The 13,747-nt window shown below is 36.6% G+C and overlaps 1 protein-coding gene across 1 annotated transcript in view; it reads left to right on the top strand.

Moving 5' to 3' along the window:
• ARHGEF6 (Rac/Cdc42 guanine nucleotide exchange factor 6) overlaps window positions 1-13,747 on the top strand; it is a gene marked incomplete in the record, with an annotated part of 64,260 nt that overhangs the window by 19,468 nt on the left and 31,045 nt on the right. The window contains 5 exon segments of the mRNA XM_072431839.1: window positions 649-719; window positions 3,577-3,671; window positions 4,668-4,763; window positions 9,295-9,417; window positions 10,631-10,769. Coding sequence (XP_072287940.1) covers window positions 649-719; window positions 3,577-3,671; window positions 4,668-4,763; window positions 9,295-9,417; window positions 10,631-10,769 — 524 coding nt within the window.

Here is a 13,747-nt window from a genome sequence, read left to right as displayed (position 1 = left end):
CCCAGGTGAGGGTCACAAGGAAAATACAACTATTCATTTCACATTCCTTGAAGAACATGCAGCTAGCACTCCACTATCAATATATGTTTTTTTTTTATAATGACATTATATTACATATTGTAAGAATGAATTGTCATTTACCTCTTGTTGCTGTAACATATGTATTTGTGTTTTTATTATATAGATATATTTATATTATATATATATATATATATATATATATATATATATATAAATATATAGGGAGAAAGTGATGCATAAAATTTTTAGAATTATAAAGCCGTTGTCTTTTTCTTAGGCTAGGTACACATGTGCAATGGTTCTCATTCGATAATCGGCTCAGGCTGAAATTGGATGAGAATCCTACGGTGCTTGTCATCCATCATTTGAATGACCGTCCTGGTGGATTCACAGGTTATGGACGACGAGCCATTGTAATACAAAGGAAAGGGGAGAGAGCACAGCGGTGTGCTGCTTCGTCGTTCTCCCCCTCCCCTCTCCATAGAGCAGAATACTGCTGTATGTACAAAACTCGTTTATGTATTGTGCAGTTGTTTGTCGTTGGAAAGGATTGTGAAAGATCCTTTCCAACAACAATTATTGCATAGGTGTACTTAGCCCTAGTGACAATATGATTTTTCCTTGCAGATAAACCACTTTCACCAAAAGCACTGAAAGGGAGTGAGGGCACACAGCTAACCAAAAACTATTACACTGTGGTAAGCAAATACATTCCATACAACTTTGAACTGTAATTATGCTTATTAGACAGGAATGAATAATATTTTAGCAGTATCCAAATTTCTGGTATTTGCTAGTTTTATGCTTATGTTTTAAGATGTCATTCTTCTAATTTATTTTATTTTTCGATGCTTGCCTTTAAAATCACCTTCCATAGTCCTTATTGTCTGTTATGGGAACTGTCCGGCTGGTAGAGAACACATTACAGCAATATGTTAATAATTTTAGTTTTGATAAATCATATGATATAATTTCTCTACCACAAATATGTTTGTAATGAAAGATTCCACAACATTTTGAAAAATATGCTGACTGCTGTAGATGTGGAAGAGCCCTAAGTTTCCATTACCTCTGATTTGCAGTTAGGTCCATGAATATTTGCACAGAGACAACTTCTTTCTGATTTTGGTTCTGTACATTACCACAATTAATTTTAAATGAAACATCTGAACTTGAAGTTGAACTGCAGACTTTCAGCTTTAATTCAGTGAGCTGAACAAAAAGATTCCATGAAAATGTGAAGAACTAAAGCCTTTTTTTACACAATCACTTCATTTCAGAGGCTGAAAAGTAATTGGACAAATTAAAGAGCTAAAAATAAAATGTTCATTTCTAAGACTTTGGTTGAAAACCCTTTGCTGGCAATGACAGCCTGTAGTCTTGAACTCATGGACATCACCAGATGCTGGGTTTCCTCCTTTTTAATGCTGTGCCAGGCCTTTACTGCAGCGGCTTTCAGTTGCTGATTGTTTGTGGGCCTTTCTGTCCGAAGTTTAGTCTTCAACAAGTGAAATGCATGCTCAATTGGGTTCAGATCAGGTGACTGACTTGGCCATTCAAGAATATTCCACTTCTTCGCTTTAATAAACTCCTGGGATGCTTTAGTTCCTCACGTTTTTAGGCAATCTTTTTGTTCAACCCACTGAATTAAAGCTGAAAGTCTGCAGTTCAACTGCTTCTGAGTTGTTTCATTTAAAATAATTGTGGTAATGTTAAGAACTAAAATTAGAAAAAAGTTCTAAGTTATTTATGGACCTAACTGTATTTGTGGGTGGTTGTGATTTTATTTTTGCCTGCAGTGCACTTTCTGGTTAGGTTTTAGCATTGCACCGTCTTCAATTACAAATGAAATGTTGATGGGCTGCAAACATTTGAGAAAGTCTACTTCTGTTACCATAAATGTATTATGTTGTTTGGTTCTAACCACCAGGTCTATTCTGTTTGCCTCCAGTAATAACAATGCAACTGTTAGGAAAAGTAGAACCGAAGAAAATGTAATTAAAAACACAAGGCCTCCCTGGTTACTATTTGGGAGGATCCAAAGTAAAGATTCCTTCAAATACCTTGCATATTCTACAAACTTGTGACTTAATATACATGAATCAATATGTACTCTTTGTTGGCCCTTAAAAGGCAGTGCTGGCAATGTTCTCCTCCTATTATTATTATTAATTAATAAACAGGATTTATATAGCACCAACATATTACACAGCGCTGTATTCTCCACACTAGTTACATAAACCTGGCACAGCTGAGCTTACAGGTTTGTGGAGTCTTCTGCTGCTCATTAAGAATGTTTTTTATCCAGGGTAGACAGATCGTGCCATCAGACTGGCTTCTAAAGGGCAGGTCTGAAGACTGTAAAACTTTAGAGGTTGCCTGTCATATAGAGATGAATGGGAGCGTTTACTGTCTGTGTCAGGACCACATAGGTTATGACCTAAATTTAAAGCTCCGCATTTCTCAGAAACATTATTATCTCTTATTTATAAAGCTCAGTGTAGCTCAGTGTAAACGATAGGGGCTGCATATGACCAACCTGACACGGTGTGAAGATGTCCCTACCATATCAAGCTTACATTGTAAGAATATTTTGTATGTTAACCTATTGATATCTGCAAGCATGCTTTTATTATTATTAATCAGGATTTATACAGTGCCAACATATTACGCAGTGCTGTACATTAAATAGGAGTTGCAAATGACAGACAGATATAGACAGTGACACAGGAGGAGGAGAGGACCCTGCCCGAAGAGCTTACAATCTTAAGAGGTGTAGTAGAGATTTGTAGTGCCTGTGTATGTGACAGTGTGCCAACTGGTCACATAACTAGTAACTAAACATTTCAGATTGAAAGAATGCAAAAGGTAGTGACATCCATGTAAAGATGTTGGTTTCTGTTCTCCTTTTTGCTCCAAACAACAAATTCGACAGTTGTCAGTCATCCACATCCGCTTTACATACCATTTATTAGCAACAAAACAGAGCAGAGAAATGCCTGCTTGATATAAGCCATCTACTACAAGTTAGCCGAGTGTTTGAAATCTCAGCTTTTGTATGTTAAGGGATATTGTAAGATAGATACATATTCAGATCATTATCTGTCTCAGCAGAATACAAAAATTCTTACATAAAATCTTATATCACACTTTTAAACACGCCTTTCCTTTGGAATTGAATCGGCTCTTTTTTTTTTTTTTTGTTAGTAGGTGCTATATAATAAAATATTTGCAGGAATGATTTAAATAGTGTGCACATGGGATCTGGGTTTCCCAACTGCATGCAAAAGGTAGTCGTGTTTATTAATGTTTGTTAACATAAGATAAAAAAATGAAAGCTTTTACTGGTAATTTGTCTGAATGTTTATAGATAAGTTATAATGTTGTGATTCCATTCATTTAGGCTTTCAAAGCAATATTACTGTTTGTATGCTTTGTTATCCACTTTTGCAGCTGTGCTTTTTTGGGTTTAGGTAATATTTGCTAGACATTTATAGCTCAGCTTTGCCTTTGTACGTTTTATAATAAAATATTTTTTTTTTTTTTTAATGAAAGGTATTACAGAATATTCTGGAAACAGAGCGAAGCTTTGCTAAAGAACTACAGTTACTTATATCAACTTACCTCAGACCTCTTCAATCATATGACAAGTAAGTTAACTTAAACTTTTTAAAAAATGAAACATTCATTCAGATTTGTCATGAGATTTCTAATTCCTCGCCTATTGTTTATAGTGACCCTTCTGTTTTAATGCTTTTAGTCTCTAAATTAGACCTTTTTTTTTTTTTTTGACGTTCTTCATAAGAAAACTTTTGGATCAAAGAATCAAAAAGCATGATAGAGAGCGCGGGTCAGCAGAAAAGCCAGGCAACTGGAAATTCTAGATCAGCAATGGACGTCCCATGCTATTAAACTATTATATATTTTTTGATGAAAGCTGGATTTAGAGCAAAATATTTTATATTTAGATGAAGCAGGGGAAAGGTATATTTTGACCCTTTTGGAGAAATGTTCTTGCTTTATGTCTCTGTGACACCAGTTAATGAACTGGGGGTTGTGGTTGTCAGAAAAGTCAAAACATCAAAATAAATGTTCGGTTTTTAGGTACTATTTTTCCCCTTAACACCTTTCAGCCCTCTACAACCTTTCGGGTAAGCCTCCTATCACCACTTCCCCTACTTTTCATCCCTTCCTAGGGTCCTGGGGTCCCTTTCCCCAGATTTCCAGTTCTTGACGTGCTAAAACAAACTTTTTTTGACGGTTTGTACTACTATTGTTAAGAAGTTTAATAACCCCAACAAAGGTCACAGATATTTTTCTATATGTTTTTTTTTTTTTAACCCCACCTCACTGTGCTAAAAAGTTTTGTTTTGTCTGTATCTACATTGCAGAGATTTACCTAATCAAATCCTGACAATAAATAAGATGAAAGTTCCTAACAAGTAAACAGAAAGCTTTAAACACCTGACCAAGGCATCAATCTTAACTTGCTCTATCCATGACATGAGAAATGATAATGGGGAAGTTTTACTGTCTTTTTAATATATTTTGATCCCATGGGTAGTGTGCAGCAAGCAGGAACCAGGCATACTTCAGTCTTAGTGTAAAAACGCCTTAAGGTGTCATTTTGCTTTTTGTTTTTTCAGGTTAAGTGCTGCCGATATCACATTGTTGCTGGGAAACTTTGAGGAGATCTACACTTTTCAGCAGACGCTTTGTCAGACGCTTGAAGAATGTGCAAAGTAAGATGTTAGAGAAGATTTTACGATTGGGTTTTGTTTCCTGACACTTTATCGTAAGTTCGATTACATGTAAAAATCATCTATATAGTAGCTTAACTACCCAGTGGTCCTTCATTCTGTCTATTGCATGTGTGCAGTTTAAAATATCGATTTACCAAAATTGGCAATGTGATTTGCACACTTCCCCCGTAACTCCAGACACAAATCATTTGCAAAACACTGATGATGGGAATTATTGATGGCAGACTCATCTCTTGAGAATCCAACCTAACAACATCCACAAACAATAATGCAGACTGTAATTATACCTAAACTGGCTGATATCAGTATACAGACATAAAATGACTTTTATTGCTGCTATTTTCTAAACCAGTATGTCTTAGAATCGACCCTGAGGCTAGTATGGACGAAGTGAACCTGTCATAGGAAATAATGTAGGCCATCACTTCTGACATTCTTTTCAAGATTGCTAGTTGCCTCATTCAAATCCAAATTAATTATCTGGAAAAAGCATACTAACTATGAAATTTAGAATGAAGCCATTTCAGTGGCTAAGATAATACAAAAAGTTAAGCATGACAGCCAGGCAACCAGCATTTTCAGGAAATCTGAGCAATGGCAGTCCCAACATATTTTATTGTGATCTCTTTGCTATCTATATACTATGGGTATGTCATATATGAAGGCTGACATGAAAACACTATTTCCATCAGAAAAAGGATTTACATATTCTGATCAGAAACTAAAAGTTCTTTAATACAATCATCTCTATTTAAAAGATTTTGAAGAATAATTCAAGTTATATCACACAGATATTGATATATTGAGCTTAGCTCCTTCCTTACAAGTTTCTGTTGCAAAAGAATCTTGGCAAGGCCTCTAATGTGAACATCCAGCAGGAATTTTAAGCTGTTAGAAACTAAATGACAACGTAAAACCTGGCTCTAGAGTGTTTGTTATGATCTTTGTGCTCCTTAGGCTCGGTCTACACGGTCATTTTTAAAAAGGCATGTAAAACGTTCCTACCACGTTAATGTTCTTTTTTATGCACTTTTACAAGAATTTTAAAGCTTGTCTTTAAAACGCTAAAAAAATTCTTATAAACGCCACTGACATGTTGTACTGCGTTTTGACGCTATTTTACGTAAGCGTTTATAAAAAATAACCCTTTCAGAAAATGAGTACAGGGCTACAAAAAAACCCTTAATCATTCCCTGAAAGGGTTAAAAATATAAAAAATAAAAAATAGAACGAGGCTTTATTGTTAAAGTATTTTATTGAATCTGTCTGTTTTGCGTAACTTTTTTTTTTTTGCACAATGAAATGATGATTCCCACGGCTGCATTCATGTCATGAGCACAGCTGTGGGACTCCTGACAGTGTGGCATCCCCATGTTCTAGGAGCAAATGAGGACAAGTCTCCTCATTCACCTCTAGTGCTCCGTGATTGGCTGAGGAAAGGGAATCCCTGATAATGCTTGAGCTGTTATCAGGGTTTCCCTTTCCTCAGCCAAGTCTCCCCATTCAAGTCTAGTGCTGATTGGTTGAGAAAAGGGAAACCCTGATGCAATAGGGAGAGCTCCGCTTGACAGCTTTGTTTTCTTGATGTGTTCCTGCAGCCCTAGAGGAACTGTGACATGTGTTCTGTATCCAAAAACACATGCCTGAGTTCCGCAAGGGCTGCGGGAGCAATCAGAAGAGCTCCGCTAATTGCTCCTCTCCATGATTGACTAAGGAAAGAGAAATCCTGATAATGGCTCAAGCGTCATCAGTGTTTACCTTTCCTCAGCCATTCAGCACTAGAGCTGAATGGGGATAAGTCTCTCCATTCAAGTCTAGTGCTGAATGGCTGAGAAAAGGAAAACCCTTTCTGCAGCCAATCACAAAGCACTAGAGGTGAATGGGGAGACTTGTCCTCATTTTCCCTCTAGTGGCCAGGGATCCCACACTGTCAGCAGTCCCACGGCTGTGCTCATATCATGAATGCAGCCATGGGAATCATCCTGTCATTGTGGGATAACCTGTAAAAAAAAAAAAGTTTAGGTTACACAAAACACACACAATTAACAAAATACTTTAACATATACTACTACTACAATACTTTATAGCCTCCTCTTATTTTTACACATACTTTAGCCCATTCAGGGAATGAGTAAGGGGTTTTGTGTACCCCTGTACTCATTCCCTAGGGTGAGGTGGCGGAGATCTGGGAGTCTCCTTAATAAAGGGGGTTCCAGATTGCAAAGTCCTGCTTAAAACACTTATAAAGCCCCCATTGTTTTCAATGGAAGCTTTCAAAAAAAGCCTAAAAACGCTTGTAAATGCCTCCATTAAATTCGATAGGAGCATTTTCCTTGTGTTTACCCTGCGTTTAAATTTTTAAAACGTTGCAAGGAACGTTCTCTATACCGCTCATAAACGTGCCTCAAGGAAACGTCCTGGTGTAGATTAGCCCATTGGAATGCATAGGAATTTCAAACATGGGCTTTTAAAGCCTTAGGTTAAACGCTGGGGAAAACACCCATGTGGACTAGGAAGGAATAACTGCATTGAGTGCAAGGATATGAAAATCATTTATTATGCATAGTCTGGGCATGGGACTTTAGGGCCATTTCACACCCGTTGTTAAGAGCAGTTTGCTACTGCAGGCTCAGCTGTGGTCCCAACCACTCCTATCCAAGTGAATGGGAGCAGCCCGGAACTATTATGTGTAGGCAGCTTTGATGGATCATGGCGTGGTTCCAGACATTACCACGTTGCTTCTGGCCACACATTTGTTTTTTTCTCCTCTGGAGGAGAAACCTCACTGCAGCCACAGTTTTCTATGCCAGGAGCATCCACAATGTTGTTTTCCACCACAAATATGAAAGGGCCCTAATTGTTGTGTTCAGAATCCATTGAAGCAGTTTTTGTTTTCAACCACCAGATGTCACTATTTTGTTCTTTTTAGAAGCTCACAAGACATGAATGGTTGACATATAAATTGTGTGACTTCTATTACCAACTTTTTCATTGCATTTTATTGCATCATAATACAGGCCCCCTTATCCGTGAAATGTCCTTGTTTGAAATAAAAACACTATTTAAAAAAAATTCTATTAGCAGAACAAGTACAAAATACTCACTTAACATCCTTGCTGCCAGCAAGTTCATCTTGGAAATCATCTTTCCATACACACCTTATGTATTCAGCCAGCAAGGTAATGGAAGAGAAGTACATTGTTGTGTCATCTGAAAGCTGCTCTCCTATTCAATGAAAAGTATTTAAAAGCCCATTAGTTATATTTATCAGCTTCTTGTCCTACTCTTTAAAAGATTCAGATTCATATTTTGTACAAGAACATTTTATTTAAGGGGAAATTCCACCTCAGTAACAAGGTTCGCTTATTCATTGTAACCCTCTGCTTTAGTTTTCCTAAAGTATTGTATGGAAGGTTAAAAAAAAGTTAAAAACTATGGGTGCAAAAGTTAGTATACTCACCATTCCCCAGGATCCTCCAGCAGTATCTAAGCAAGTATGGTCTCACAGTCCTTCCAGCAAAATCTCAGAGAATAATGAGCAGCCCAAATATTGTGAACGCATGGTCCTGCACTGTGCTGCAGCATCTTCTTGTTCTATTTGGGCTACACAGAATTATGTAGGATCTTGTTGGCAGGATGATGTATCCTCTGCATTTTGAACGTCTTGGAATGGTGAATACTCAGGAATGTACGGTATGTTCTGGATTTTCTCAAAATGTTCCGATTGGACTAATAGTCAAGTCATATGGTACATACTGTGTTTATATAACAGGTAGTTAATAAAGAAGATTGATGTACCACTGCTAATAATTTAATATATGTATCTTCATTATTATATTAATAATAAACAGATTTTTTATAGCACCAACATATAACACACCGCTGTACATTAAATAGGGGTTGCAAATGACAGACAGTGACACAGGAGGAGAGGACCCTGCCCAGAGGAGCTTACAATCGAAGAACATTTGCAACAATGACAATCAACAGCCTTTTCCACATAAGTACATTTACATGTATATACTTATTATTATAAAATATATACCAAATGATCACAATTAAAATATTCCCAAAAAGATTGCACTATTTTGATAAATGCCTCACCAGGAGCATATGTGTAAACATGCTAGGAATCCACTTGTATGTATATAAAATAGGTACTTCTCAAGCAAGTTACTAACAAAAAGAGCTAGTAACTGAAAATCATTATTTGTATGGAATCAAATACCATCCAGACCCCATGGGACACAATTCAAAAATTGCACCCTCTGGTATATGCAACTCCAGAAATCTGCCACTTTGAATAAATTTCGGATCATGCCCACATACTCTGATCATCATAAATTGAGGGATTGAAAATAAAGTGATCAATTACAAAACAACAATATTAAAGAATCAACTGTGTATTGACTGGGGATTTAATATATATATATATTATTATATTATATATATAATTATGTTACTCTCATTCTTCCTCTTGTGGTAATAAACGTTTGTTTTATGGTTGCAGGTTGCCGGAAAATCACCAGAAAGTTGGAGGCTGTTTTCTGTCTCTTTTTAATCAATTTAAGTGTTTATACTTGACGTACTGTGCGAATCATCCCTCAGCTGTGAATGTCCTCACTCAGCACAGGCAAGTGGGCCTAAAGTGAACCTGTCACAAATGAAATACTCACTAAAGACTTAATGCATTTGGATGTGTATATATATATATATATATATATATATATATATTTGTTTTTTTATTTTATTTGGCATGAAGCTGTTACTTTGTGTTCCTATTCTGTTATTCAAAGTTATTCAAATATGAATTCAGGAAAAGAATCTGTCTAACTCCTCCAAGATATAAAGTCATCTGACTTTTAATGGAGTTAGCACTCCTCAAAGTGATTCAGCTATATTTGGAGTCTAATAAGCTAGTCACCCATCTGCTGATTATAGCTATAGGACTTTATAATTGAGACTTTTATGCATGCATCATGGATTTCATTTCCTCATGTACATGGATGCATACATTGTGCATTATATGAAAGAAAAATGCTGTACAGAAAATCTTGTACTAAAGGTGGTTAAATACTAAATTATTCTTTCAAAAGCTAAATATTACTTTTGGGTGTTCGGACATTTTCATCTGACTTTATTTAACGTCTTCATTGGAGGGTTGTTAAAAACTTAACATGTTAATGAGTTATAACATCCCCACCTACTAGATTGTAAGCTCTTCCGGGCAGGGTCCTCTCCTCCTGTATCACTGTCTATATTAGTCTGTCATTTGCAATCTCTATTTAATGTACAGCGCTGCGTAATATGTTGGCGCTATATAAATCCTGTTTAATAATAATAATAATAATAATAATTCTGAGATGTAGTTCCATAATGGCAAAGCGGCAGCAGATCTTGGATATCAGCAGTGGGCATTAGGTGGCAATCTGTTCTTAGAATAAACTGCCACGTGTCATTTTGAGCAGAGTATAGAAGGCCCCTTATCCCTTTATTTTATATCTTCGTCCCATTGGGGTTATTTCATCCATAATATAGAAGTGAGAGGAAGTCTCTTTGAAGATCTCACTGTTGTCACCAAAACAGATGTCCAGTTTTTTTATTCACTGTCTGTTCTGGGGACAGATTTTGGATTTCCCCTTACAATGGCCACCAGGACAAGTAAAAGAAGGTAATCTTCTCCTAATTCTATTTGTATATCACCCCGTGTTTCAAAAAAATGTGAGCTTTTTATTCACCTGCTTATTAATAAATGATATCTAGAAACTGAATATCTGAATTGTTTTATATACAGTATATTTGCATGCTTTTTATTTCAACTGAGAATTGCCTTGTTCTTTTTATAGTGATGAACTGGAGAAGTTTATGGAGGCTCAGGGAGCCGCCAGCCCAGGAATTCTGCTGCTGACCACAAGCCTCAGCAAACCCTTCATGAGACTGGAAAAATATGTCACTCTCCTTCAGGAACTGGAAAGACACATGGAGGTGAGTGAAGTTTTCTTCTAAATTTGTTGATCTGCTCAGCATGTCCTGGCAGTAATATCCTTTGTCTAACATAATGTATAGATATTAAATAGAGGTCATCTGTTGATTGATGAGCTCTATTTAATATCTATACATTATGTTAGATGCAGATTAATGTAGACTAACTGGATACATTCTTAAGGGTCTGTTAAAGTTACAGGGAAATTAAAGTTCAAGAACAGCAGATTATCACTTTACTGACATTGGAGAGCAATGAAACATTTTAAAAACAATTATGACTGTACAGATCTCAATTTACTCTGTTGGCATTTTCAAATAGTGCGATGCCTTTTGAAAGATCACTAGGACCCTAGGGTTCCGCCAAAGATTGCATTATTGTTATCGTTAATTAACTTCATTTATAAAGCACCAAGATATTATGGAGCACTACACTTTAAATAGGGGTGACAAATTACAAGACAGAAACAAACCATGGCACAAGAAGAGAAAAAGATCCTTCGGGAAATTCCTTACAATGTAAGAGGTGGTGGAAGTAGGACACAATAGGAGGGTTGCTCAGTTTCCCTGAGCTGTGGCTGATTGACCTCCTGTTTGATGATGTCTGCGTAGGTTTGGAGCCCAAATCACATTAAGGAATCAGTGGCATGACACCATTTTAGCTGTTTGTAAGGAGGTATTCTTTCCACTAACCACTATGTAAAGCACAAGGTATTCCTGCAAACCCCCAATGAATTGTTTTCAGTAGGGGTTCCCTGGTCCTTAAATATATTTCAATATACCTTGGGGGTATCCGAGTCTGTTTTGTTTTTGTCAGTGGCCTGAAACCTTTGTGGTCACATTCATTTGACTTCTTAAGTATATTTATTAGCTCCTAGTAAATTAGAAATTAGGAAAATATTAAAGACAATCTCTACATAAGATTTGCTACAGGAAATATCATGCAAAGAAGTCCAGAGAGATATTTGTTCAGCGATTGCAGGTTGGCTGCCGGCAGGCACATTTTCTTTGGCATGTTGATAAAGGGGGAGTTGGAGAAGTCATAATAGAAGCTGTTTAAACTTTAATCATAGTTGATGCAGAAATGGATATAGATTGTTTTTTGTTGCCTTCAAAGCAAGCGTAGTTTGTGCATAGATTGCATACTAGGTGATCATATAAGACTTATTTGGCACATATATATAAATCAAGTAACAAAAACTTTTTATTAGAAAATATTACAACACCAATAAAAGATTATGCCATTTGTCTTAACTTCCAAGACGGCACAATCTGAAAATAAATATTGCTTATAGATTGGACCATTCGGACCATAGTATATCAAATGATTTACCAGCTAACAGTATAGCATCTCACAATATTAAAGGGTATCTCAAAGAGAGACACCCTTTAATGTTGTGAGATGCTATACTGTTAGCTGTTAAATCACTAACAGCTGTTAATATGTTTTCTATACACAAAGGCAGCGTATAACAATGGGCCTGATTTATTAAAGTTCTCCAAGGCTGGAGAGAATACACTTTCATCAGTGAAGCTGGGTGATCCAACAAACCTGGAATAGATTTCCTAAAAGTCATTAGATATTTGTTAGCAAATGTTTTCAATCCTGGACCAGATCCGTTTCAGGTTTGCTGGATCACCCAGCTTCACTGATGAAAGTGTATCCTCTCCAGCCTTGGAGAGCTTTATTAAATCAAGCCCAGTGTGCATTAGAAGTATTAGCAAGTCAGATAGATCCCACTTCATTTCCTGGTGGGAGGACATAAACCATCATGTAGCTTTTTCCTCCCCAGCCCTACTGTCCCCTGCCCATCCCTTTTTTTGAATAGGATTTCAGTCCAATTATGGAGGGTCAGGCATACTCGTGGGTGTTGGCACAGCTTACTGTTTTCATGAAGCCATGTACAGCACCCTCCAGATCCTGGTCTTCAGGAAAAAGTTTGCTGTGATCTCTTTAAAAAGCAACGCACAGATTTCTTTTGGAATCGTTTGACAGGTATAGAAAGAAGCACAGACTTAAAAAAATGTGTAAAAAGTTTGGTTTCCCCTTATAAACACAAAACGATGGTATTGCAGCACACATAATATCTATATATAGTTTTATGGGATAAATAAATAATGAAGTCAAAGTATCAGTCCTTGAACTCTTCTGCTCTCTGAAGCTATCCCATTAGCCCATTTATGTAGCTGCTATATCGACTTGTAATGTACAGCAGAGTACAAGGCCCTGTACTGCACACTCCCCGGGTGAGTACCTGGGAAAGGACAGGGTAAGCCCATCTATTGTACTGTGCTGTGCATTAGCAGCTTGGAAAGCAATAATCTGAAAATACAGTGGACCCTCAAGACTACTGTGCTTCACTTTTAATGCAATCAGATAGGCAGTGGTCTGTGTACCTGCGTGCTTCTAATACATGTGACATACTGTGCCTGGGTATTGTATGTTCTTCTGTGTTACTCTCACTTAAGTTACAAATGTATTAAATATTTAAAAAATATTTAAATCCCAATACTTTCAAACTGGAATTTCACAATATTTCAATTTGAATATATTGCTTAGTAAGCTTATATAAATCAACTTTGTATGTAACAGATGTATTTGCAAATCTAGTCATTACCTTTTAACTGTATCAGTGATATCGTTACTGAGCTGCTCATAGCCTGTGCAGTGTGGGGGATTCAGGAGGCTAATCCACTACAGAAAATCGACATTGGGGGGGATACAAGACCAGTCCCCTTTCACAAGAAGGGAGAAAATCCGTGACTAATCTTTAATAAAGAAAACTCCTCTATGCAGGCAAGGATTTGCATTGTATTACTGCATTAAGTAGGAAAAAGTACAAAACAAATACACCTATAATCATGTAAGAATAAGGGTTTAATGTATTTTAAATATATTTATTTACTAATTGCACACAAGTTGCCACTTCCTATTTACTTACAAAAAGTATTCGTGAATGATAAAAAAAAGCATCGGTGTA

The sequence above is a fragment of the Pyxicephalus adspersus genome, chromosome Z (genome assembly GCF_032062135.1).
Source record: "Pyxicephalus adspersus chromosome Z, UCB_Pads_2.0, whole genome shotgun sequence".
NCBI classification, from domain to species: domain Eukaryota; kingdom Metazoa; phylum Chordata; class Amphibia; order Anura; family Pyxicephalidae; genus Pyxicephalus; species Pyxicephalus adspersus.
Note: the sequence above shows the minus strand (reverse complement) of the source record. Positions and strands in the feature narration are given on the sequence as shown.